Source organism: Zingiber officinale, chromosome 4A, assembly GCF_018446385.1.
Source record: "Zingiber officinale cultivar Zhangliang chromosome 4A, Zo_v1.1, whole genome shotgun sequence".
NCBI classification, from domain to species: domain Eukaryota; kingdom Viridiplantae; phylum Streptophyta; class Magnoliopsida; order Zingiberales; family Zingiberaceae; genus Zingiber; species Zingiber officinale.
In genome coordinates, this window is record NC_055992.1 from 46,288,034 (window position 1) to 46,315,913 (window position 27,880).

At 41.4% G+C, this 27,880-nt stretch overlaps 1 protein-coding gene and 1 pseudogene across 1 annotated transcript; one reads left to right on the plus strand and one right to left on the minus strand.

Annotated features, from left to right (window-relative positions):
• The first annotated feature begins 80 nt into the window (after nt 1-80).
• On the plus strand, nt 81-27,595 carry LOC121972386 (annotated as a pseudogene).
• On the minus strand, nt 23,015-25,280 carry LOC121969887. The gene is made up of 2 exons (XM_042520186.1): nt 25,008-25,280; nt 23,015-23,931 (listed from the first exon to the last, which is right to left on the minus strand). The coding sequence occupies exons 1-2, from the start codon at nt 25,115-25,117 to the stop codon at nt 23,379-23,381; spliced, it is 663 nt and encodes a 220-aa protein (XP_042376120.1). The 5' UTR covers nt 25,118-25,280; the 3' UTR covers nt 23,015-23,378.
• Nucleotides 27,596-27,880: the final 285 nt, after the last annotated feature.

A 27,880-nucleotide genomic window follows, 5' to 3' on the forward strand; every position in this document is an offset into this window, starting at 1 on the left:
TATTGATGTCATTCCCTTGAAGGGTATTGCAGAAAATAGATTGGATATAGAAAAGGGTTTCAACTTTGCGGACATTGGTCATGAGTTCCAGGAGTGGAGAGAAAGAGGAGGGCTCATTGGAAGTGAATGAAGTAGGAAATCGATCAAAAATGAAGGGGTTTAATAGCTTTCAGAGTAATGATATGTTCTTCAGAGATAACAAGATTGATTTGAAGAGTTTGGATATCCAATTGGAGAAGCAAATCAACAAGGCATGGAGCAAAGGAAAAGTTGATTCCAAAAGGCCCAAGGAGGGATGGGAGATTGATCTATCAGAGCTACAAGGAACATTTGGAATTGTGTATCGAGGAACTTAATATGGCCAGGACGTTGTAGGTATTGTTCTTTGACCTTTGCTAACAAAATTTTGGGTGCACGATTGGTTTGTTGCCACATTCCAATGAGGAGTGGGTGATCAAAATCTCTTTTTTTTTTGTATCCTACATCCGATAAGGTACCTAATTTCTACAGGGGAAAAAAGCAGAGAGAAAGTTGGCAATTGAAACTTTGCATACTTCTAATCGACAGGAATGTTGGTGGCCATCCTCTGAATTCTACTTTGGTTTATTTTTGGCGATTATGATGCATGCTTGCATACACTATGATCCAAAGAGGACCTTCCGTAGACATCTTCAGTCAAATGCTAAGATTTTCTCATCGTTGCTTCTTTTTAGACTCTTTTTTTCCTTATAGTTTTCGCCAAACTATTGGAAAAAAAGAAAAGTCTTTGGTTCATGTCATTTTCTATCCACAGTTATCCATATTTCGCATCTTTAATCCATATGATTTATTGTTTCTATTGGTGGACTTCCACAGATCCTTACCTGAACACCCATGCTGGGACTATGCCTCCTTTTTATTGATGCAATCGACCTAGGTTTGATCGGTACGATCATTGTTTTGATGTGTGTGTCAAAGAGTTTAAGTTAGACTTTCATATGTATTTGATATACGTGTTTTGAGTCTTGTAGGATTTGGTGAAACACACATGAGGAGCTTGGTGCAGTTAAGCTTGGGAAGCTCATCCTAGGGCTCGGATCCTTGAGTCAGTGAAGGATGGTGTGGAAGACATCCGAGGGACCACCGGACAAGGAGCAACGGATTGGAGCCAAGGGAAGTGGACTTCAAGGCAACGTGAAGGATGACACGGAGAGGAGCCATGGGCTCGGGTGCATCTGAGGGACGAAGGCCGAGGAAGAGGGTGACTCAGGAGAGGAAGAGTGTGTGCATCTGAGGGACAAAGGCCGAGGACAAGGGTGACTCTGGAGAGGAAGAGTGTGAGTGTGTAACAAGGTGCAGTCCAGTCGATTGCAACTTTTAGCAATCGACTGCACTAGTCGTCTGCATGATTTAGCAGTCGACTGCACCAGTCAACTGCACCAGTCGACTGCGCAGTCAACTGGCAGCGAACAGAAGCATTCTGTTCGCTCAGTCGGTAGCGACCAGTCGACTGATGAAACATGCAGTCAACTGGTAAATGACCATTGGCAGACCGTTGGGGCTGCAAAGTAGCCGTTGGCTACCTCCAACGGTAGCACCAGTCGACTGATGGTTTTGCCAGTCGACTGGTGCCGAGATGAGTTGATATGATGATCAACTCTCTCCTCTTATTTAAGAGAAGCTTTGGGGCTTGAAGGAGGTTACTCATACTTGTTGAATAACTCCTTAGCAATTGTCCAAAGCTTCCAAGTCATTCTCTTCCTCCTAATCTAAGTCTTCATCTTGTAAGAGGAAGAGAGCTTTGTGAGAGGTTATACTCCACCGAGAAGGAGTAAGAGCTAGCCGGAGATTGCCGGGGATTGATCCACCGAAGGATCAAGGGTTCACCCACCACAAGGACACGCCGTGGAGTAGGAGCAAGCAATCTCCGAACCACGTAAAGGATTTGTGTTAGTGTTTGCTCTTACTTGTTTATTTTCATTGCTTTAGTTTTCGTATTCCGCTTGCGTAACTAACCTTATAGAGAAGAATCGAAATTGGGGGTGACCTAGCTATCTAACCCCCCTTCTAGCTGGCCACCGATTCCTTACAAGTGGTATCAGAGCCAGGACGCCCTTCAACGGACTAATCGCCGAGAAGAGCACTTCATCAAAATGGTCGGCTCAAACATTTATCCACCCAAATTCAAAAGGGACTTCTCTTGGTGGAAGAAGAGAATGGAGGTATTTTTCGAAACCGATTTTGACATAATGCTAATCATGGAAATGGTTTTGAAGTGCCTAGGGATCAAGACAATAAGATACTTGAGAAAACAAGGTGGAGCAAGAAGCAAAGGGAAGAACATTTAGCGAATTCTAAAGCCATACATCATCTACACAATGTTCTTCCCCAACAAGAAATAACAAGGGTTGGAACCTACTCAAGCACCAAGGAGTTATGGGAAAAGCTAGTGGAGCTTCATGAAGGGACATCGGAAGTGGAATTGGCAAGAAGAGACCTCCTTTGAACTCAACTCAACAATCTCAAGCTTGAGAAAGGAGAAAAGGTATCAATTTTACATTCTATAATTAAGGAAATTATTAATGGACCAACAAGTGTAGGTGAGACACTTTCAAATCGAGACATGATGATGAAAGCCCTAAATGCTTTCCCAAGAACCACAACTTGGAGTTCCATTGTAGATTCATACTACATATCAAAGGACCTAGAGAAATCCTCTCTAGATGAACTCTTCTTAACAATGGAGCTTCACGAAACAAGAGTTGAAGGGTTAGATAGAGAAGCTCATAGATCAAGAGGAGTAGCTCTTGTGGCAAACAAGGGAAAGGGAAAGAAGAAGAAATCTTCATCTCCACCATCCTCCGACTCCAAAGAATCAAGCGCCTCAATGGATAGCGATCAAGAGGCGTATATGGTAAGGAAAATGAGAAGGGCATTTAAAAAGTTTTCAACTAACAAATCTCATGCTAGGTAAAGCTCAAGAAGCAAAAGTAGAACAAGAAGGGTCATTTGCTATAACTGTCAAGGAGAAGGACACATAAGAGATGATTGTCCTCTCTTGAAGAAGAAGGAAGGGAAGAAGAAGGAGGAGAAGAAGACAAAGAAAAAGGAAAGAAGGCTCAAAACCTAAAAGCAACATGGGATGATCCATCATCATCATCGGAGGAAGAAGAGCACCATGTAGTCAATTTTACTCTAATGGAAATTGATGATGTAGCCTCCACCTCATCCGAAAATGAAGAGGGAAAGAGCTCAAGTGAAGACGAAGAAGGGAGCTCAAGTGAAGGGGGAGGTCAAATATCGGATTCGGACGTTTCGGTAAGTGAGGTACATAATCTTCCTCCTCATGTCTTAATTAAAATTATTTCAAGCACAAATGATGATTTGTTTAAGGTAAAAAGAAAGAACAAATCCTTGAAAAATGATATTTGCATGCTTAAGGAAAAATTAGAATCCATGACTATTAAAGATAATGATATGCATGCTTCTTCTACAAATTCAAATGATTCATGTTTAGAAGAAGAAAATAAGTCTTTAAGAGAAAAGGTGGAATACCTTACCAATGCCCTTAGAAAATTTGAAATTGGCTCTAAAACCCTAAACATGATTATTGGGAGCCAAAGGGCAAGTTTTAAGAAAAATGGGTTAGGATACAAGTAACCTAACAATGAAAAGACTTACCATTGTCTATTTGCTAGGGGCCAATCAAAAACCAAGACTATGTTGGATCGAGAAAGCGCTAGAGGGGGGGGTGAATAGCGCTCGCGACTATTTCGTTCGATTATCGGAATCGTAAAAAGCGTAAGAGTTAAAGCAGCGGAATAAAAACAAAGAACAATCACACAGAAAGATGCAAGAGATTTTTACTTCGTTCGGAGCCTAGATCGACTCCTACTCGAAGGCCTGCAATCCTTGATCGCTTTGCGTGGGCAACAACTATAAGCTCGATAAAAGGATTACAAGATGAAGTACAAGTAAATGCAAAAACTAATTATACCGACAACAAGAATAGAGTCTCGGAGCTTCGGGTCGTCGTAGACTTATAGCAGCACTTTCAGACGTCTTCCAGAGAGGCACGTTGGAGACAGAAGACTTGAAAATTGATGATTTAAGGTGCTGCTCGAAACCCCCTTATAAAGGGTGTTCAGGGCGCCTTGGAAGCCTCCGAAGGCGCCTCCATACTGTCGAGTCTCCCGCGTGGATCAAACTTAAACTGGTCGAAGTTCATCTCTTTAAGGCGCCTTATGCCCTATTCAAGGCACCTTCCAAGGTGACTTATACCTCCTTCAAGGTGCCTCCATGGGTGCTTCGCAGCCAGCTCCAGCTTTGCACCCGAGGCGCCTCCAAGCTCTATGGAGGCGCCTTGGACACTATTCATCCGAGGGAAAACATCATTATTTTGTACCTGCAAGACATGTTAGTCCCAAACAATAACCTGCAACACCAAAGTTAGCACAATACAACAGAAAATATGATAACAGAGTAATGACAGTCTCTGGACTGTCCGGGTCTGACTTCGGATTTCCGTCCGACGGGGAGCGCATCCTCACCTACTCCACTCAGGAGATTTACCTGCTGCCAGTGCGATCCTCCAGATCGACTGGACTTTTGCTCAACACTTGACGCTTCCGGACTTTCTACTGGACATCCGCTTCCCGGTTAGTCCAGTCTTTCACCAGGTTCGCGACACCAGGACTTTCCACCTAGGGTTACCACCCCCTAGGACTTTTGCCTGAAGCCATTGACCTGCCAAGACTTTCCGCATAGGGTTACCACCCCCTATGACCTAGGGTTACCACCCCCTAGGGTTTTCCCTTTGCCTAACCGCAGCTAGGACTTTTCTCCACCTAGGGTTACCGCCCCCTAGGACCTAGGGTTACCACCCCCTAGGGTTTTCACCTGCCTAACCGCAGTTAGGACTTTCCTGAAACACTCATTCAACATGTTAGATAACAACAAGACTTAACTTTGAACCCTTTACCATTATCAAAACTTGGGTTCGATCGTCGGATGCTTCCCGCACCAACAGACTATAGATAGAAAATGGATCCCCAAGGAATATTTGGTTAACCCAATTAGAAAGAATTTCTATTGGGTGCCAAAATCAATCCTCAAGGGTTAGAGGATTTTAGGTTAGTCAACCATTAAAATCATAGTTCAAATCCTTGAAAAATGGTTGACTTGAGACCTTAAGGGGGAGCACTTAGCCTTGATAGAAATTCATGATTTAGGGGGCTAAGTAGAAGTTATCTTTATCTCACAATGATTTGCATTATTTTCTAACTTTAAATGTGAGATGATAGGATGATACAAATAATTCACTTATGCTTATGGAATCTTGATGAGTTATGAAATGAACCAAGTTTTAGTGATCATAGGCCAACTATGGGGAGAGAAAATGTTTAATTAATGGACATCTTACCCATAGATCATAGTTGGACATTTCAAATATTTTGAAAACAATTCTATATTTTATTTACAGTGGATAGTTATTTTAAAACATATGAATTCAAAATTAGGGTTTAATTTGATATAAACTTGAGTGTTTTTCAAAGTGTTTAAGTTTTTATCAAAACTTCAAAACTATGATGAATTTTCATGAAAACATATTTTTCCTTGTTAAAGAACATTATAAGAAATATGTGTTCAAAATTTCATGACTTTATGAATTTTCTAGAATTTTTTATGTATTTCTGAAGTTGACTTCGGAAAGCTGAAATTCAGCCTAGTAATGTGCCAGTCGATTGCAACAGATGGTAGTCTACTGGTACCTATTTTCTAGCACTGTCAAGAGCAGATTTTGGGAAATTTTAAGTCTACATTGATACCTAGGTATGTGTACATGTTTGGTACAATTTTTGATGGTGTCAAAGGGGGAGAAATGGGAAGGTTTAAGTTAGAAACCTAATTGTGTGCAAAACTTGAAAATTAAGGTTGAAGAGCATATGTTAAGGGGGAGCTTGGGAACTATTCTTCATGTTTACATATTGCTTTTAATTTTCATGTTGTTATTAATGCCTAACTTTAACATATTGCCACACATCAAAAAGGGTGAGATTGTTGATACAATCGACCTAGGTTTGATCGGTACGATCATGGTTTTGATGTGTGTGTCAAAGAGTTTAAGTTAGGCTTTCATATGTGTTTGATATGCGTGTTTTGAAACTTGCAGAACTTGGTGAAACACATATGAGGAGCTTGGTGCAGTTAAGCTTAAGAAGCTCATCCTAGGGCTCGGATCCTTGAGTCGGTGAAGGATGGTGTGGAAGACATCCGAGGGACGAGGAGCAACGGAGTGGAGGCGAGGGAAGTGGACTTCAAGGCAACGTGAAGGATGGCACGGAGAGGAGCCGCGGGCTTGGGTGCATCTAAGGGACGAAGGCTGAGGAAGAGGACTTCAAGGGTGACTCCAGAGAGGAAGAGTGTGAGTGTGTAACAAGGTGCAGTCCAGTCAATTACAACTTTTAGCAGTCGACTGCACCAGTCGACTGCATGTTTTAATAGTCGACTGCACCAGTCGACTGCGCAGTCGACTGGCAACGAACAGAAGCATTCTGTTCGCTCAGTCGGCAGTGACCAGTCGACTGATAAAATATGCAGTCGACTGGTAAATGACCATTGGCAGACCGTTGAGGCTGCAAAGTAGTCGTTAGCTACCTCCAACGGTAGCACCAGTCGACTGGTGCCGAGATGAGTTGATATGATAATCAACTCTCTCCTCTTATTTAAGGGAAGCTTTGGGGCTTGAAGGAGGTTTGTAACGACCCGCCTTCTACTGACTAGGCTGTAAGGCGAATCGCTACAATACTACTGTACTGACTGTGCGGAAAACTGAGCTAATTTAAAATTTGCTAAACTAATTACTGTGAAGTCTTAACTTGACGTTCTAAGAGTACCTAAGTGTTGTACACATGCTAGGAGAGACAATCTATGCCTCTTGGATGTCCTGCTAGCTGTAATAAGACATTTCAACCGATCCGTGAGTCGATTGAGCCATCAGAACGATTCACAGATCGTTCCTGCTGATACTGGCACGGAGGCACCCTCTGGACCGGTCGGAAGACCGATCAGTGAGCCTCCGTGCTTCTGCTGCGTTCTGTACGCAACTGGATCGGTCTACCGACCGATCCAGATGGTCCCTGATCGGTCAAGGAGACCGATCGGTGGCCATCGTTCGCGACCCATCTATTCTTGTACGCCGCTGGACGTAGCTGGATCGGTCTACTGACCGATCCAGGAGTACCCTGATCGGTCGGTAGACCGATCAGTGCACTTCCTATGTTTCTGATCGGTCGGCTGACCGATCAGGGTTTCTGATTTCGAACCTGACATTCTGAATTCAGAAACTGGGTCATGCCAACTCCACATATAGACTATCTAATGCCTAATAAACATTCTAACCACTTGCAGTTAACATTCCAACATGGTTACTGACATTTTAAAACATTCTTTCATAGTTCAAAGCGTTCCAAATCTAAATTGCATGAAAATAAAAATATCAAAACTAATAAGCTGAAAGTGTTGAACGTAAATGCTAGCGAGTTCTAATGCATAAATAAAGCTTGTTAGATCCCTGAGATCTTTCATTCCAGTTCCACACACACATCCTCATCTGCATTGACCTCCAGCCTCCACTGCTAGTCCATTTTCCTTTTTCCTGTATCTGCAGTATAAGGAGAATAGTATCTGTAAGCTTTAAGCTTAGTAAGAAACCATCTACCTCACTAAAACATGCAACGATGCGATTATGTTTTTAAATCATGCTGTTTGAAACATACTGAATATGCAAGCATGGCATGGCATGGTATCATACAAAGCATGGCATAGCATATAACTGAACATGAAACTGAACTAATCATGCATATCTCTAAATCTGTACGTGAACTCAACTCATGTAAACCGAACCTGAACTGAACTGAAAGCTAAATTTAGTGTTCTCATCACTGGTTTCAAATTTGAAAACTATACATATAATAGATGAAAATACTAAACATGCTGCTGGGGCCCTGGCATCTGTACTTACTGTGCGCGCATCCCTACGAGACCCCTATGGGAGTCCAACCCATGGATATCTGATCCAATACAGTGCCAATGAAAAGTAAAATACTGAATCTTGTTTTACTTTGCTGTTCTAGGTTATCTGAACCTAGAGCTAGGTTATCTGAACCTAGAGGCTACTGTGGGAGCCCACCCAATGGATATCTGATCCATATAGCTGTAATAACTGATAATAAACTGAGTAAAATGTTTCTAATATGTTTTACATGCTGTTAGGACGCCTACTGGTGCATCCTTCTGAACTAGGCATTCTACCGAATGCTTGGTGTGCACTTAGAGCACACCCTATAACTGAAAACTGTAAAACTACTAAACTAACGCCAAAACTAACAAGTGAGAGCAATTATACTGCAGGTGAGGGGTTTCTTACCTCGTGTGCAAAGATTCTTACAAATCTAAGCGTTAGGTTTCCGGAGACGAAGACCTTCTCGACGAGCTGCTTGCGTCTACGCGTTCCTCTCGCGGAGGGGAACGTCCTTGTATCGAAGATCTTGCCGGAAGGTGCTCTCGTGACCCTTAGGGAAGGAACCCTAGGTTCCTTTTTGCTTGTGCTTGGGGGCGCCGAGAGAAGGGAGGAACCGAGAGGAAGAGAGGCGTGAGGGCTTCGGTGGAGAGGGATTTTGCCGAACCAAACTTCTCAAATAAACCAAACCCTCTTTAAGTTTTTAATTTATATTAAGTGGTTTAATGAACCCAACTCTAATATAAATATATTTGGTTCTCCTTTCTTTCAGCACGGCCCTGCTGGGTACACCGGTTACTAAACTTATCCGTCCCGCCTAAGCTATTTTACGGTTCCAATTATTTTTTTTGCTACTTCCGCTACTCGGAAAATTCTGAAAAAATATCTAAAAATTCCAGAAAAATCATAGAATAATTCTAAAATAAATTCGGGAATTTTTCGGGCTTTACAATCCCCCATACCTTATAAAAAGTTCGTCCCCGAACTTAAAACAATTCTGGGTACTTCTGTCTCATGCTGGCCTCTGTCTCCCAAGTCGCCTCTGCTGCTGTGTGATTTTGCCAGCTGACTTTGACTAATGGTACTTCCTTGTTCCGTAATTTCTTTACTGCTCGGTCTATTATCTGAATAGGCCGACTGTTATAGCTGAGATCATCACGGACCTGTACCAACTGGGGCTCAATCACCGTCTGAAATATGCTTCTTCAGCATGGAGACATGAAATACGTTGTGGACAGCTGACATCTCCTGAGGTAGCTCTAGCTCATATGCTACCTTGGCCACTCTCTTCGTGATAAGGTATGGTCCCACATATCTTGGAGCTAGCTTGCCCTTTTTCCCAAAACGCATGACTCCCTTCATGGGAGCTACTCTGAGGAAAACTGTATTCCCAACTGAAAACTCTAGGGGTCTGCGTCGTGTATCAGCATAGCTCTTCTGACGGCTCTGTGCTGTCTCTATCCTCTAGCGAATCTGTTGTATAGCTGCTGTGGTATCTGCTACTAGATCTGTCTGAAGCTCTAGTTCCTTCTGTTCACCACTCTCATACTAGCAGATTGGTGATCTGCACCTCCACCCATAGAGTGCCTCATAAGGTGCCATGCCGATAGTGGCCTGATAACTGTTGTTGTATGCAAATTCTGCTAGACTCAGATATTTGCACCAACTTCTCTTGAAATCTAGGGCACAAGCCCAGAGCATATCTTCGAGTACCTGATTTACTCGCTCCATCTGACCATGTTCGAGGATGGAAGGTCTTGAATTTTAATCGGGTGCCCATATTGACCGCATACACACTTCCGAAGTGTGATGTAAATCTCTTTGTCGATATAATGGTTCGTGGGACTCCATGCAGCCTGACAATCTCCTTGAGATACAACTGAGCTAGCTGCTCCATGGAATAGGATATTCTTATAGCTAAGAAGTGGGCTGATTTAGTCAACCTGTCGACTATTACCCAGATAGCATCAAAACCATTCGTGGTTCTGGGTAATCCCACTATGAAATCCATAGAGATATCCTCCCACTTCCATTCTGGAATCTGGATCTACGCAACTCCTCACGATCGATGTTCCGCCTTAACCCTCGACAAAGGAATCTTGGCGACTGGCGATATCTCGCTTCGTGCCACCAAAATCGTTTCTTGAGATCCACGATACATTTGGTGGAACCAGACGATCGATAGGGAGTCTGTGGGCCTCATCTAGAATCTGCTTCCGTAGTTCCTCCCGATCCGGAACATAAAGTCTGTCACCACAAGACACACTCCGAACTCTCCACTTTCTGATTCCGCTAACCCTTGCTTGATTTTCTGGATCCCGCTCCTGAGCTGTCTGGATATCATCAAGCAAGGTAGATGCTAAGGACATAGTGGAAAGCTGCCCGACTATAAGCTCGAGACTAAAAGCTGTAACCTCCTTCCTTAGGGGTGGTGACATAGCTGCTAAAGATAGTAAGTTCCTACTGAGTGCGTCTGCTACCTTATTAGCTTTCCCTGGATGGTAGAGGATATCTATGTCATAATCCTTGACCAGCTCTAACCATCTGCACTGCCGCATATTCAGATCCTTCGAGTAAAGAAATACTTCAGACTTTGATGATCTGTACAAATAATGTCTCCAAATCTTGAGAGCGAACACCACTGCTGCAAGCTCAAGGTCGTGAGTAGGATAGTTCCTCTCATAATCCTTGAGTTGTCTGGAGGCATAGGCGATCACCTTGCCTTGCTGCATCAGTATCGCTCCTAATCCCAATTTAGAGGCGCCACCCAGATGTCGAAGGTCTCATGTTTTTCTCGGTATGGCTAAAATAGAGCACCTGGTCAATCTCGCTTTAGTTCACTTTGCCGCTCATTCCTCCACCCAAATTTCTTGTTCTTCCTTGTGAGAGCCGCTGGGGGAGGCTATCCCGAGAAGTCCTCACGACTGTAGTAGCTGCTAATCCCGGAAAACTTCGATTTCACCGGGCTGGGTCTCTTCCAGCTACTTACCTTATTTTGTGGGATCTACCATAACACCATCTTTGGAGATGATGTGACCGAGAAAGGCTACTTGGTCTGCCAGAATTCACATTTCGTGAATTTGGCGTACAACTGGTTCTGATACTGTTCTCGATGCTCTGCATGGTCCTCCCGAGTGCTGAATAGATAAGAATGTCATCGATGAACACGATGACAAACTTGTCTAAGTATTCTCTGAATACTGCTCATGAGGTCCATGAAAGTAGCTGGAGCATTTGTCACGCCAAAGGCATGACTACGAACTCATAATGTCCGTGTGAAGTCGCTTTAGGTATATCACCTTCCTGACTCTAACCGTGATATCTCGATCCGAGGTCAATTTTAGAGAACTTGTGGCTCCCTTTAGTCAAACATGTCATCTATCCCGGGAGAGGGTACTGCTTTTAATTGTGACTGGTTCAAGGCACGGTAGTCTATGCATAGGCGCATGCTTCCATCCTTTTTCTTCACGAACAACACAGTGCTCCCATGGTGAGTGACTAGATGAAACCCTTGTCAAGAAGCTCTGCAATTGCTCCGAAGTTCCTTCAATCCACCGAGCCATGCAGATGCCTTGGAAATTGGATTTGGCCGGAATGAGCTCTATCTCAAATTCAATCTCCTATCTGGTGCTAAGCCGAAGACTGCTGGGTAGTCACAAATGACTCGAACCTCGATAGCTGTTGGTTCTTGTCCTGGCCGGTGTTGACTACATTTGCTAAAAATCCCATGCATCCCGAATCCATTAGCTGCTGTGCTTTCAGTGCTGAGAGAAACTTCCTGGCTTTTCTCTTTGGTTTTCCTATGTACTCAAACTGTACTCCTTCTTCAGGTTGGAATATGACCTTTTGTTTACGGCACTCTATAGAAGCGCCATATCGATCAGAAAATCCATCCCAAAGATGACATCGTAGTTAGTCATTTCTAGCACTATCGATAACCAAAAGTTCTCATGACTGGCACCGCTCTGAGCCAGTGTGTAGATGCCATAATGTCTCCAGGGTAGTGTTGTGAAACCGACTATTGAGTACCTCGAAGGTGTTATAATTTTTCGCAAACGCCCTGATACATAAGAGTGGGTTGATGTCGAATAAGACAGGTTGCATTATGTTGTAAAATCGACCGACTGTGACAACCGCCGAGGCATTTGCTAAGTCCTCTCCGGTCGGTGAGAAAATCCGGCATTCGTGGTAGTGGGGCTTCTAATCGCCTCGATCTGGACCATCTAAGGCGTACATTTGGTGTAGCTGGTCGAGCTCCATCTTGTATCGGTGAGGAAGGTTTATTCGGCACCGCTAGCCATGTGCCACATTCAAAACAACCTCACGTACCCTTGCGGCAAACTCCTGGATGATGTTTCCCACAAGTAGCACACTTGGGATGTCTGGAATGTTTTCCATGGTCCTCCTTTTGGGTCACCGCTGCCTTACGCTTCCCTTCCATGGAGCTATGTCCTGTTGTTTCTCGAGTACCGAGCCCGCTTGCCCTTGGGCTCGTGGAAAACCCGTCACTGGGTGATCTTTGTCTTGATAGTGCTCGTGATCGAGCACTACCACTAGCTCCTCCGTGGTTTGTGGCCTATGAACGGCCACATTCATTGCGATCTCAGGTCGAGCATCTTCGCATCAACTGCACTGCTCCTTCTCCGAGTGACTAGTTCGGACACGACGGCCAACTCTGAATTTCTTCACGGCCTCTGAACGATAGGTTGCCGACGAAACTCAGAACTCGCCATAGTGTCGGTTCGTGACTTGCATGTGAAAGAATTCCTCGAAGAATTCTTTCTCGAAGTTGGCCCATGTCATCTGATTTAATCCGCTCCCACCACATACGTGCGTCTCCTGTTAAATGGAAGGAGGCACACTTCACCTTCGTGCTTTGGCCGCCTAGAAGCTCCATCGTGCTTTCCAGTGTTTTAAACCATGTCTGAGCATTGGTGCCTGAGAAGTTCTTGGGCTTAATTCTCCGCCACTGGATAAGGTAAGCTTCTCTCTTAGTCCCTGCTACTGGGACTGGTACTGCAGGCTGAGCTGGTACTACCTCTGTGATTACTGGAGTCGTGAGGTTTGGTACTGGAGTGACTGGGGGAGTAGTCTGCTGGTTAGCCTTTAAGGAGGCTATCTCCTGCTGCTGTAGTGCTGTAAGGTCTGGGGGAGGCACTGAACTGCCTGCCTCATGCTGGGGCTCAGCCGCTGATGCTTTCTTAGCTGGACGTCCTCGTACCATTTTCTAAATAGCAGAGAACACATAAATATAACTAGGCTATCATGTCATAGTTAACTACTGGTAACATGTCAAATACTATTACTGTAAACATGAATTAATTAACTACCAACATGAGAGCAAACATGAAAGCACATATAACTGATATGAAAGCTGAAAACAAAACTGAGTGAGAGATGTTCTTACTTGGAAGCTGTAGGCACAATGCTGATGTGTGTGTAGGAAGTATGGAACACTGCTCTGATACCACTCTGTAACGACCCGCCTTCTACTGACTAGGCTGTAAGGCGAATCGCTACAATACTGCTGTACTGACTGTGCGGAAAACTGAGCTAATTTAAAATTTGCTAAACTAATTACTGTGAAGTCTTAACTTGACGTTCTAAGAGTACCTAAGTGTTGTACACATGCTAGGAGAGACAATCTATGCCTCTTGGATGTCCTGCTAGCTGTAATCAGACATTTCAACCGATCCGTGAGTCGATTGAGCCATCGGAACGATTCACAGATCGTTCCAGCTGATACTGGCACGGAGGCACCCTCTGGACCGGTCGGAAGACCGATCAGTGAGCCTCCGTGCTTCTGCTGCGTTCTGTACGCAACTGGATCGGTCTACCGACCGATCCAGATGGTCCCTGATCGGTCAAGGAGACCGATCGGTGGCCATCGTTCGCGACCCAGCAATTCTTGTACGCCGCTGGACGTAGCTGGATCGGTCTACTGATCCAGGAGTACCCTGATCGGTCGGTAGACCGATCAGTGCACTTCCTATGTTTCTGTTCGCATCTGGATCGGTCGGCTGACCGATCCATAACCCTTGTCAACTCTCTGTTCGTGCCTGGGTCGGTCGGCTGACCGATCCAGTGGCACCAACCCATTTCTGATCGGTCGGCTGACCGATCAGGGTTTCTGATTTCGAACCTGACATTCTGAATTCAGAAACTGGGTCATGCCAACTCCACATATAGACTATCTAATGCCTAATAAACATTCTAACCACTTGCAGTTAACATTCCAACATGATTACTGACATTTTAAAACATTCTTTCATAGTTCAAAGCGTTCCAAATCTAAATTGCATGAAAATGAAAATATCAAAACTAATAAGCTGAAAGTGCTGAACGTAAATGCTAGCGAGTTCTAATGCATAAATAAAGCTTGTTAGATCCCTGAGATCTTTCATTCCAGTTCCACACACACATCCTCATCTGCATTGACCTCCAGCCTCCACTGCTAGTCCATTTTCCTTTTTCCTGTATCTGCAGTATAAGGAGAATAGTATCTGTAAGCTTTAAGCTTAGTAAGAAACCATCTACCTCACTAAAACATGCAACGATGCGATTATGTTTTTAAATCATGCTGTTTGAAACATACTGAATATGCAAGCATGGCATGACATGGTATCATACAAAGCATAAACTGGAACTGAAACATAGCATAGCATATAACTGAACATGAAACTGAACTAATCATGCATATCTCTAAATCTGTACGTGAACTCAACTCATGTAAACCGAACCTGAACTGAACTGAAAGCTAAATTTAGTGTTCTCATCACTGGTTTCAAATTTGAAAACTATACATATAATAGATGAAAATACTAAACATGCTGCTGGGGCCCTGACAACTGTACTTACTGTGCGCGCATCCCTACGAGACCCGGGATTGCAAGTTCCGAATCCAGCAGGGTTACTAGGTTATCTGAACCTAGGGACGACTGTGGGAGTCCAGCCCATGGATATCTGATCCAAATACAGTGCCAACTGAATAAAAGTAAAATACTGAATACTGTTTTATTTTACTTTGCTGTTCTAGGTTATCTGAACCTAGAGCTAGGTTATCTGAACCTAGAGGCTACTGTGGGAGCCCACCCAATGGATATCTGATCCATATAGCTGTAATAACTGATAATAAACTGAGTAAAATGTTTCTAATACATTTTACATGCTGTTAGGACGCCTACTGGTGCATCCTTCTGAACTAGGCATTCTACCGAATGCTTGGTGTGCACTTAGAGCACACCCTATAACTGAAAACTGTAAAACTACTAAACTAACGCCAAAACTAACAAGCGAGAGCAATTATACTGCAGGTGAGGGGTTTCTTACCTCGTGTCCAAAGATTCTTACAAATCTAAGCGTTAGGTTTCCGGAGACGAAGACCTTCTCGACGAGCTGCTTGCGTCTACGCGTTCCTCTCGCGGAGGGGAACTTCCTTGTATCGAAGATCTTGCTGGAAGGTGCTCTCGTGACCCTTAGGGAAGGAACCCTAGGTTCCTTTTTGCTTGTTCTTGGGGGCGCCGAGAGAAGATAGGAACCGAGAGGAAGAGAGGCGTGAGGGCTTCGGTGGAGAGGGATTTTGCCGAACCAAACTTCTCAAATAAACCAAACCCTCTTTAAGTTTTTAATTTATATTAAGTGGTTTAATGAACCCAACTCTAATATAAATATATTTGGTTCTCCTTTCTTTCAGCACGGCCCTGCTGGGTACACCGGTTACTAAACTTATCCGTAAACCATAGGTCTCGGGTTCGATTCCCGCCTAAGCTATCTTACGGTTCCAATTATTTTTGCCACTTCCCCTACTCGGAAAAATTCCGGAAAAATATCTAAAAATTCCAGAAAAATCATAGAATAATTCTAAAATAAATTCGGGAATTTTTCGGGCTTTACAAGGTTACTCATGCTTGTTGAATAACTCCTTAACAATTGTCCAAAGCTTCCAAGTCATTCTCTTCCTCGTAATCTAAGTTTTCATCTTGTAAGAGGAAGAGAGCTTTGTGAGAGGTTGTATCCACTAAGAAGGAGTAAGAGCTAGCCGGAGATTGCCAGGGATTGATCCATCGAAGGATCAAGGGTTCGTCCACCTCAAGGGCACGCCGTGGAGTAGGAGCAAGCAATCTCTGAACCACGTAAAGGATTTGTGTTAGCGTTTGCTCTTACTTGTTTATTTTCATTGCTTTAGTTTTCGTATTCTGCTTGCGTAACTAACCTTGTAGAGAAGAATCGAAATTGGGGGTGACCTAGCTATCTAACCCCCCTTTTACCCGGCCACCGATTCCTTACACTTTTGAGCACAGTGAAATCTTTATCTTAGATGATGGTGGTGAGGTAAACTACATTGTAACAATCTAAAAGGCAATATCTTTCTAATTCTAGTTAATTTCTACATGTTTATGAAAGAATTGGATGTTGGTTTTTTGTATTTATTTCACTTATTTTGATGGTTCTCTATTATTTTTCTAGTAGGTGTGCTTGGACCTAGGAAACTATGTGTGCTTCCTTGGTATAAAATTAACTCGAGACAATAATATAACTATAGGAAAATCTATCCTATAGTTATATTGCTCAAAAAATTTATTTTTGAGCAAGATCTTTCTTGTAGTTTGTTGGGGCATCAATGGGAAAAACTGATCTTAAAATTCCTACGAAGGATTCCACAACTGTCAATGATTTTTCAAATCTAGCTTGAGCTTGTTGTGTTGTTGTTGTTGAGTCTTCCAGGAGGAACACTAAAGCAATATTTAATCAAGAATAGGCAAAAAAAAACTCCCCTTCAAGATTGTTGTTCAACTTGCATTAGATCTATCCAGAGGGTGAATGATTGTCAAAATTTATTTTTGTCCATAAAAATTGTCCATTTGTGTTTAACCATCATGCTAAGGAAGATAACTGTAGGACCGTTGGGCCGGCTAGGAGAGAGTTGTTGGATAGTCATGTAAACACAAAAAGCAAACAACAACCTTCCTCGAACTCTTTAAGCTAACACTTGTATATATAAAGTAAGTCGATAAATTAAAAGCATAAAGAAAAAGCAAGGCACAAGATTTACTTGGTTACAACCGATGTGGTTGTTAATCCAAGGAAGATTAAGCTCACTAAAAGCTCCTTCAGGCGGAGAAGCCTCGTACAACGTTGAAGCGCAGAAACAGAAGCTTAACTACAACTAAAGCGTACAAGTGTTTGAAAATAGAATGCTCGTAATTGTTGAAAAACTTCTGGACCAAGGCTATATTTATAGCCTTGGTCGGGGCGCCCCGAAGGGGTTCTGGGCACCTTGGGGGGATAAAACATTATCCCCAACGTTCAGATCGCGTAAATCGTGATCCTGGTCAAAATCAAGGTCTGGGTGCCCGGAAGGGTTCCGAGCGCCCCGGAGGCCTCCGGGCGCCCCGGACTGCTCCGGGAGCCCCGGAGCCCAAAGTCAACAGGTGTCGACTTTTTCGTCCAGGACTTCTTCTCTGGTTCAGTCCCACCTCGGTCCGGTTCTTCTCCTCCGGATCCACTCGCTTAGGTGATCTCTGCCATCCGGAAAAGGGCTCACCCGAACCCAACTTCCGGTCTTCTCGAGCGAGCTTCCCTCCGGCGTCTCGTCCCTCGGAATCACCACGTGTTTCCTTCTCATCCGCCGACGTACTCATCCGCAGTCTTCGTCCCTCGGATGCACCGCGTGCCGTCCTTCTCGCTAGCTGCGTCTCTTGCTCCCCGAGCAATATTTTGCTCCGGCTTTCGTCCCTCGGAACCACCGCACGCTTCCTTCTCGTCTGTCGGTGTACTCTTCCGCAGCACTTCATCCCTCGGACTACCATCCTTCTCGCTAGCTGCGTCTTCCGCTCGACTACCTGTGCTCCTAAGCTCCTGCACACTTAGACACAAGGTTAGAAACACACAGGACCTAACTTAACTTATTTGTAATGACCCAAATTTCCTCATTAGGAGTTCTAAAAGTTCTTAAAAATATTTAGAAATATTCTAGAGATTTTTAGAAATTTTTAGAGTATTTTTATGTAATTTTTGGAGGTCGTTTAGTATTTTTACTAAACGAAAGAAGTTTCGATAAAAAAATGTTCAAGCCGAGATTCGAACCTGAGACCTCCGACCAAACCAAACCTTGATCGAATCCAGCTAGCCAACTGTTCTTCAAGCATTTTGTGAACAAATATGGAACGAGATATATATAAGTTATAATTGAAACCAAAGATACCTAATTGAAATAAAAAGGGGGTTCGGCAGGATTCGAACCCGCGACTCCAACCACGAGCCAAGCCGCGGCTGACCAAGTGTTTAGGCTATCAGTTCTGTTTAGAAAAGGTAGGAAACTTTACTTAAGGAAGGTAACAGAATATTGGATTATAAAAGAGATGAGTTAATGTTGGATTTGTCGTGACCTAGCTTTTCCTTCCTCCTTTTCCCTCTTCCTCTCGCGTGCGCGGTGCTTCTGCTCGAGCGGGACCGGAGCCAAGATTAGGGTTTTCTCCGGCGTCGGCTTAAGGTGCTCTTCGAGGGGTCCTCTCCACCATCACGACCTCCTCACTGAGGAGAGCTCGGGGGCACGAGGGAGAGCCAGAATCTTGAGCCATCCGAAGCCCTAGCAGTTTCTTTGGGAGCCAGTCCAAGAACGCATGTAAGAGCTTCCTCACCTGCAGTAGAGTAGCTCCAGATTCTAGTTTTGCCTTGTTTTGGAGTTTTGCCGTGGAGATTTCTGGTTTAGGGCTTGTTGCCGTGAGGTTTATAAAGAAGATGAGAAGAGATTTTAATGGATTGTTGCTGGATTCGGATAGGGCCTGCTAATGGATTTTCGCAAGATTTTGGAGCGTTTATGATTGAATGTTGTTGTTGCTCTGTTCTTCCTGAGCTAGCTACGATGTAGAGGACAAGTCCTTTAAATCCTACTTTGCTTTTCATCGGACTTCAAGAGTTCTTGCCTTAAAGGGGTGCTGTGACTCCTATCCTTTTAGATGAGATTTCTGATAGGTTGTGCTGTGTTGTTTTCATGATAATGCCTTACTTGGTCCTTTGAGTTTTGCTGTGGATTTTCTGGATCGGTTGGAAGATGCTGAATTGGTTATTGTTGCATTCTGGATTCGATTGTTTCCATGTAGTTCTGTTGTAGCAAGCTTAAGGGAGATTCAATTGCTCCTTTGTAAGTTCTGTTGAAGCATGCTTGAAGAAGGCCTGATTGCTCTTTAGTGTCCTGTTGTAGCATGCTTAAGGAGGATCCGATTGTTTCTGTGTAGTTCCGTTATAGCAAGCTTAAGGAAGATTTGATTGCTCCTGTTGCTTTTGGGCAGTTCAGGTTTTGATGCAGAGTGGTTGAATTTGAATCCTGTTTTGCTTTCTAGCACAGCTATGTTTTTGTGAATTTTTTTGACCATGGGATTCATTGAGTCTGCCTTGTTTTGAGTTTTAGTTTTCTTGTTTAGTAGTTCTGAAGTGGGATGTTCTTTCAGTTGCATGGAATTAGATTTGTTAGGTTCATACTAATTATTGTAGTTTGCTGTAGTTCAAGTTTTCTATGCTAGTTCTAATACCTGTGAGCTATTCTCTAGTTTTACTATGCAAGAGATGAATTCTTCTTCAGTAGCTCATTGACTTTATGCATGAAATTGGTTATAGGAAATGAATGAAGTTCCTTTGCTGCCATGAAACTCAATTCAAATAGTTTAGTTTTGAATAGTTGTGTAGTATAGGTTTTAATTCCAACAAGTTTTAGATTTAGTTTAAACTTGTATGATATGCAGACTTTCATAAGTATTGCTTACAGATTTTGATAAATGTTGCATGCAGAACTCCAATCTTAGAACAGATTTTTATTAAGTTTAATATGCAGAATTTTATTAGCATACTAGGCAGATTTTTGGTTTAAGCATTTCGAAGTTAGAATTCGCTTAAACGTTTCAGTTTCTTTTTAAGGAATCATTCTTTTATTAGAAGTATTAACAAGTATAAGAAAGATAAAGAAAAGAAAGAAAAAGGCCAAGGCCTTAAGTAAATCCCAAAGTCAAGACTTTAGGGATTTTGGCACACAAGGTACTAAAGAAAATGCCGAGGCATTATATATTAGAAGTATTAAAAGATAACAAGTGTTTACTTTTATCAGTGGCACTGTACTGGACTCTGAATTGTCCTTGGGTTGGGCTCCCATAGTCGTCCCTAGGTTTAGATAACCTAGTATGCAGGACTCTCAGTTGTCCTTGGGTTGTGCTCCCATAGTCGTCCTTAGGTTTAGATAACATAGTAAACCCTACTAGATTCGGGACCAGCTATCTCGGGTCTAGTTAGGGATGCGCGCATAGCAAGTACAGTTGCCGGGCCCAAGAAGAAAGTTAATTATTATTTTGAAGTATTATAAGTATAAGTTTTCGAACAAGTAAAATAAGTTTCACATAAGTATAAAAGTATTAAAGGATAAGTTTTAAACAAGTGAGATAAAAGAATAAATTTAGAACAAATGAATTAAGTTTCACTTTGTTTTTAAAATTAGCAAGTTTAGTTTTCTTTTATGCTAGCATGTTATTTAGATTAGCTTACTGTTCTTTGCTATTAGAAAAGCATGAGTAGCTTTACATGTTTAGCTTCTCAGTATGTTTGTTGCTTTTACTAGTAGATGAGCATGAGTAGTTTTCCTTTTGAGCATTCTGTTTTAGTTTTCAGTATATTCACATGCATATCGAGATTTTGTGAGTTAGATAGCACTTACTAAGTATTTTGCTTATAGATTGCATTTCCTCTTACTGCAGATACAGGAAAGGAAAAGATTTAGCAAAGGAAGGCGACAAGGAGGTGTTCGATGATGTGTGATGCCAGGACTATGGAAGTCTTGGGACTTAATTTAAGAATTTGTTAGATTAATTCTATATATAAGTTGATAAGAAAATTTTGGAATAGGAAGTTGTATTTTATTTTGTTCCGCTATTCATTACTTGCATGATTTGATTTTATTGAACTGTGTGGTGATGTTATTTCTTTTGTGTGTTTGATATATGTTCCAGCCACCTGTGGCTGATGTAAATTATGTTTGTATCTCAGTTTAAGGTCACCGGTACAGGGGAGACTCTGCCGAAATTTTTCGGTAGAGACTCCTCATGGTTTCGATCATACCGGTTAAGTAGAGTTAGTAGTTAAGTAACGGTCATCCTTAGAGAGTAGTATAGTATAGTAAGAAGGGTGGTCGTTACATTGTTGATCACACCAAAACAACCTTGGGGTTCCAACAATCTCACTCTTTTTGGTGTGATCAACCCAAGTTAAGCTAGGGTTAAAATAGACATAGAATAAAACAATTTATTGCAATAATATGCAACAAGATAGAAAAAATTAAATTTCAAAAAAGATTTTAATTTTCACTTTCTACCTCCCCCTAGACTTATACTCTTTCTTCTCCCCCTTTGATCACATAAAAAATTGGAGTTGCAAGAAAAATCTAAGGGTTGAATCTTAGAAAATATTTCTAAGTCAAGAAAAATTTTTAAGTCAAAAAATTTCTAAGTCAAGAAAAATTTCTGAGTCATTAAGAACATTTAGAAAATTTTGAGAACTTTAAAAATTTTGCAATAATTTTCATAAAAGCAATCTCAAAATATCAGAGAAAATTTCTAAGTTAAATAATTTAGAAATAAACCAAAAAAAAATTTTAAGGCAGAAAATAACTTTTGACTTATTATTTATATATATATATATATATTTTATTTAAGCAGAATTCATTCTCAAGTTGTTGTCACATATCTAAATTTCCATTTTAATCTTTCATTATTTTTTAGATCATAATTTTTCAGATTTAAAGCAGACAATATTAAACATGCAGAAAATTGTATCATGTAAATTTCAATTAGTTTGTCAAGAATCTTTAATCGACAAGCTATTGTCCGAAATTCTTTCAACTCATTATTATTTAAAGATTTTTTAGTTTTTAATTCGCAAAACTCTTTCGAGAAAGTAATTTGTAATTCGAAAAAATATTCGAAGAAAGTTTTCGACAACATTTCTAATTTGCATAATTCCTTCGAAAAAAGGTTTTGCAATTTACAAAAGTCTTTCGACAAAATTTTTAACTTGCAAAATTCTCTTGTTAAAATATTTTGTAATTTGCAATAATCTTTTGGCGACACTTTTAATTTGCAGAATTCTTTCAAAGTTATTGGTAAATCGAAAAACTCTTTTGATGATTCGATTTTTACATTGCAAAAATTTCCAAGCAACTTTTCATTTTCAGGCAACTTTTCAATAAGTTTATCCAATTGCTCAGAAGGTAGAGACCATACCTGACTTACCTTGTCAACGGTTGATTCTCCTCCTAATGAGTTGCTTTCTTCTGAAGTCTCTCCCCCTTCATTGATGCTCATCTGGGATGAGCTTTTTGTAGCTTCGGGATGGAGTTCGGTTGTCTCAGCAGTTTCCTCATTCTCGGACTCTTCTGGAGATGAATCGGTGTTGGATTCATCCTCGACATCAGCTGGTTCTTCGTAGATCTTCAAGAACTTTTCCTAAAGTTCTTTTGCATTTTTGTACTCTCCGACTCTGTCAATATCTTTATTTGGTATTACAGTTAGAAGATGAAATCTTGCTTGTCCGTTTGCCATATACTCCTCACGTTGCTTATGGGTCCAGAGACGTTTATCGATTTCTTCTCCGTACGCGTTCTTCGGTTCTTCATAACCAAATTTCAATATTAAAGAAATACCAAAGTCTGAGTTAAGGTGTACCTCCATTTTTTGCTTCCAAACGGCAAACTACCCCTCAAATATAGGTGGGTAGTCGTAGGCTCCGACCATCACTTCGTTGCTTCGTTCGGCGGTTAGTCCTCCTGAAGCGCCTCAGCTGTAATACCACTTGTAGGACCGTTGGGTCGGCTAGGAGAGGGTTGTTGAATAGTCCTGTAAACACAAAAAGCAAACAACAACCTTCCTCGAACTCTTTAAGCTAACACTTGTATATATAAAGTAAGCCGATAAATTAAAAGCATAAAGAAAAAGCGAGGCACAAGATTTACTTGGTTACAACCAATATGGTTGTTAATCCAAGGAACATTAAGCTCACTAAAAACTCCTTCAGGCGGAGAAGCCTCGTACAACGTTGAAGCACAGAAATAGAAGCTTCTGGACCGTTGGGCCTTGATCTCCTTTTGCTCATTTGATACCGTTTGAACTTCACCAACTGCTCTAGTAGTAAGTACCCTACTCCCAAATTGTTGAGAATTTTCTGCCATATTTGCAATGAGCTCCCTTGCTTTTTCTGGAGTTTTGTTAACCAAAGCACCTCCAGCTGCTGCATCAATCATGCTCCTATCCATAGGTAACAAACCCTCATAAAAATATTAAACAAGTAACTGGTCACGAATTTGATGTTAAGGACAACTTGAACACAATTTCTTGAACCTCTCCTAGTAATCATAAAGAGTTTCTCCCACAACTTGTTGAATACCATAGATGTTCTTCCTTATAGTTGTGGTTCTAGAAGCTGGGAAGTATTTCTCTAAAAATGCCCTCTTCATGTCAATCCAACTCGTAATGAATCCCGCTGGAAGATAGTACAACCATTCCTTTGCTGATCCTGACAATGAAAATGGGAAGGCTCTCAACTTGATATCCTCCTCTGAAATGCCTTGTGGTTTCATAGTAGAGCAAACCACATGGAACTCATGCAAATGTCTGTTAGGATCTTCCCCTGATAAACCTTGAAACTTAGGAAGCAAATGAATTAAACCCGATCTGAGCTCGAAATCCACTGACAAGTCTGGATAAGTAATGCAAGAATACTTGTAAGTCGTATCAGGAGCAACAAGTTCCTTCATAGTTCTGTTGTTCTCTGCCATTGAAATATCCAAAACTTGAAAATTACTTTCAGAAATTTCTGGTGTTCTCTCTTGAATCCTCAAAGCTCTAAAAGTTCTTTCAATCTCTGGATCAAGCTCAAGCAATTTATCGCATGAAGACCTGGTCATAAACCATAATCAACAAGTAGAAACAAATAGATAGGCAATAAATCAAGACAATGAAAGTAAAGAAAAGATGACACTCTGCTCAATCCAAAATCAAACAAACACTACTAAAACTCTAGTGTTCCTCGGCAACGGCACTAAAATTTGATAAGCCTAAAATTCTACGTGTCACGAATGGTCTTATCAAATTTACACAATGTTTTAGAACCCTAAATTCACACACAACCAAAATAATGTAATATAGGGCCCAAGTCAATTTTTTTCTCGAGGAACCTAGCAAGTGAATGCTTGAATTAGATCCAAATCTCTTCTTGTGTTCTTTTTGGGTTTTCTTCTTAAAAGTGGAATTGTGGAGTTTTGAACTAAATCCTAGATTAAAATCAAAATGCAAGGTTGAAAATAGCAAGATTAAAGTAATGCAGAGTAATAGCAAGATTGAAAACAGAAAATTTGATGTAACAGAAATTCTTGAAACGAAATTTGAATTTGCAGAAAATTTCAGAAACAAACAGCAAGATTGAAAACAGAACAAATACTAAGTATGGCACTTTTCATAAATGAAATTTCCTAAATCAGATAAAGAACAAAATTGCAGAATTGAAATCTAGTGTTGCAAGACAAAATTCGCAAAATCTAAATTGCAAGATTAAGACAATTAAAGAAATTAATGTTGCAGAATCAAAATTCCAGAAAATAGAAATGCAAAAACAAGATATTTAGTAATAGAAATTTCTTGAACAAAAGTGCAGAAATAAAGAAATTACTGAAACTATTATGAAATAGCAAGGAATTAATCTATCCACTCTCAAACAAAATCAAGTTCTCAACGCCACCCTTCTTGATGTCACACAAGAAGCCGAAAGTGAAACCCTCAGCTCCAGAGATCAATGAAGAAGAAATGAGCGTGTGCTGAACTGAGATCCAAATTGATTTCTGCAACCACAATTAGAGAAACCCTCTCCTATGCTGATTGCACAAACAGATTTGAATCTGGGAATGCAAGGACTGCTGGATCTACAAATCTGAATCAAACGAGACAAGGATGAAGGAAGGATGAATGTCGGGCATCACCAGAGAACCCCTCCAATGATCGTCGATGAAGAATGGAAGCTGAATTTGCTCTTTTTGCCGTTTCCCAGCAGCAAGAGCGGTGGAAGTTCAGATTCAACAAAACTCGCCATATAAGCCCCTTTAGGAGAGATTCCAGCTAACCGAGGATTTCCCAACAGTTGTCTTAACCTTCAACACCAACCTTAGCTCTTGAGAAGTTGATCGGAATGAAGAACGGGGGCTGCGATACAAAGAAAACACGATGCAGAAATTTTTGGCACGATGAACAGTAGCGCAGCCAATGTTCATCCGCGAGTTTTCTGGACTTTATACCTTGGTCCAATTGACCTGGAATTAGGGTAAATCCTGATTTGGTTTAGGGAGAATTTAGGGATTTGGTGTGAGGGTTGAACTTATGTCAAAAGCAATGGGTTGGCTTAATTAATTTAGTTGGAGTCAAATAAAATGTGAACCTTCTCCACTTGGTTGAATTCCTCTTGAGTTGATTGGCTTCACTTGAATCATGTATCAATTCCTTTATCCTGCAAGACCCAATTCAAATGGTGAGGAATATATCATGATTTATGAAATGAAATGACATTTAGCTCCAAACAATTCTCAATTTACAAACAATCTAAATTGTGTCAAGTAGCAAGTAAAATTTGCTAAAAAGTCCCCATATCAACCAAGAAAATGAGCCCAAATAAATGAGTTATCAGTATACCTCCATTTTTTACTTCCAAACGACAAACTCCCCCTCGAATGTAGGTGGGTAGTCGTAGGCTCCGGCCATCACTTCGTTGCTTCATTCGGCGGTTAGTCCTCCTGAAGCACCTCGGCTCTGATACCACTTGTAGGACCGTTGGGCCGGCTAGGAGAGGGTTGTTGGATAGTCCTATAAACACAAAAAGCAAACAATAACCTTCCTCGAACTCTTTAAGCTAACACTTGTATATATAAAGTAAGCCGATAAATTAAAAGAATAAAGAAAAAGCGAGGCACAAGATTTACTTGGTTACAACCGATGTGGTTGTTAATCCAAGGAAGATTAAGCTCACTAAAAATTCCTTCAGGCGGAGAAGCCTCGTACAACGTTGAAGCGCAGAAACAGAAGCTTAACTACAACTAAAGCGTACAAATGTTTGGAAATGGAATGCTCGTAATTGTTGAAAAGCTTCTGGACCAAGGCTATATTTATAGCCTTGGTCGGGGCGCCCCGAAGGGGTTCCGAATGCCCTGGGGGGATAAAACTTTATCCCCAACGTTCAGATCGCGTAAATCGTGATCCTGGCAAAATCAAGGTCCGGGTGCCTCGGAGGCCTTCGGGCGCCCCGGACTGCTCCGGGCGCCCCGGAGCCCAAAGTCAACAGGTGTTGATTTTTTCGTCCGGGACTTCTTTTCTGGTTCAGTCCCGCCTCGGTCCGGTTCTTCTCCTCTGGATCCACTCGCTTGGGTGATCTCTGCCATCCGAAAAAGGGCTCACCCGAACCCAACTTCCGGTCTTCTCGAGCGAGCTTTCCTCCGGCTTCTCGTCCCTCGAAATCGCCACGTCGGCTCTCTCCCGTGCCGTCCTTCTTGCTAGCTGCGTCTCTTGCTCCCCGAGCAATCTTCCGCTCCGGCTTTCGTCCCTCGAAACCACCGCACGCTTCCTTCTCATCCGCCGGTGTACTCTTCCGCAGCACTTCGTCCCTCGGACTACCGTCCTTCTCACTAGCTGCGTCTTCCGCTCGACTACCTATGATCCTAAGCTCCTGCACACTTAGACACAAGGTTAGAAACACACAGGACCTAACTCAACTTGTTGATCACACCAAAACAACCTTGGGGTTCCAACAATAACATCTTTTTTTACAGATTAAGCTATTTATACTCACATAAAATTGTGTATCGGGATATCAAAAATGAGAACATGTTACTGGATGCCCACAGGAATCTCAAAATTGCTGATTTTGGGATTGTTCGTGTAGAGGATGAGAATCCAAAAGATATGATTGGAAAAATGGGTTCCCTTGGGTATATGGTTCTAGAGGTAATATGACCTATGGGTTTCTTTCTTTCTCTTTTACCTAACACAATAAAGTTGAATTCTTTTGAAGTTTATTTACTTGGAAAGAACTAAAAAAAAATATTCGAAAAGTGAAAAAGAATTATTTTCTACCTCTAAAAGTAAAAGTTTCAAAACCATGGGTTATCCAAATTTTTCCAGTTCTAAAACGAATAATGAATAAACTTGAAAAAGTAAACCCAATTTATTTATTTGAATTCAAGAAGGTGAAAGTATATGAACCAAATGAAAATGCAAAAGATTCAAAAGATAATAATAAGATTATTCCTGAATCGACCATGCAAATTCAATCTATGAATTGGACAAATTTTTTATTCATAGAAAATGAAATGAAAGATCTTTTTCCACTTACAGGAAGAAACTTGTGTATTTTATCTTTTACCGTTTACTAAACCCTATTTTACTTGTGCAGGTTCTTAATAGTAAGCCTTATAACCATAAGTGTGACGTATACAACTTTAGCATTTGTTTATCGAAGATCTACTGCTGCGACATGCCATATCCTGATCTAAGCTTTGTTGAAGTCTCTTATGTTGTTGTATGACATGCTATAATATTGTATAATTGATACATATTCTATTAATTTGTGTGGATTGAAAGTTTAATCATTGTTATATATGTACTAACTAGTTTGTTAGAGATTTCGTATCTTATTTTGGATCTTTAGACCTTCTATTTTGGTATAATGAAAACAATGAGTTTTATTAATTTTGTGTGTGGATTAGACTTAAATTTATTGTAAAAATTTAGTTTATTATTTCATCAATGAAATTATTATTTTTTAATATAGATAACAACATTAACAGCATACATTTGCACACTGCAGATA

Excerpts from the sequence above, each read along its gene's own strand:
- LOC121969887 (XM_042520186.1), bottom strand. The coding sequence starts at position 25,117 with ATGGCGAGTTTTGTTGAATCTGAACTTCCACCGCTCTTGCTGCTGGGA. Across the intron at positions 23,932-25,007 it reads ATCATTGGAGGGGTTCTCTG|GTCTTCATGCGATAAATTGC; the intron begins GTGATGCCCGAC and ends GTTTATGACCAG.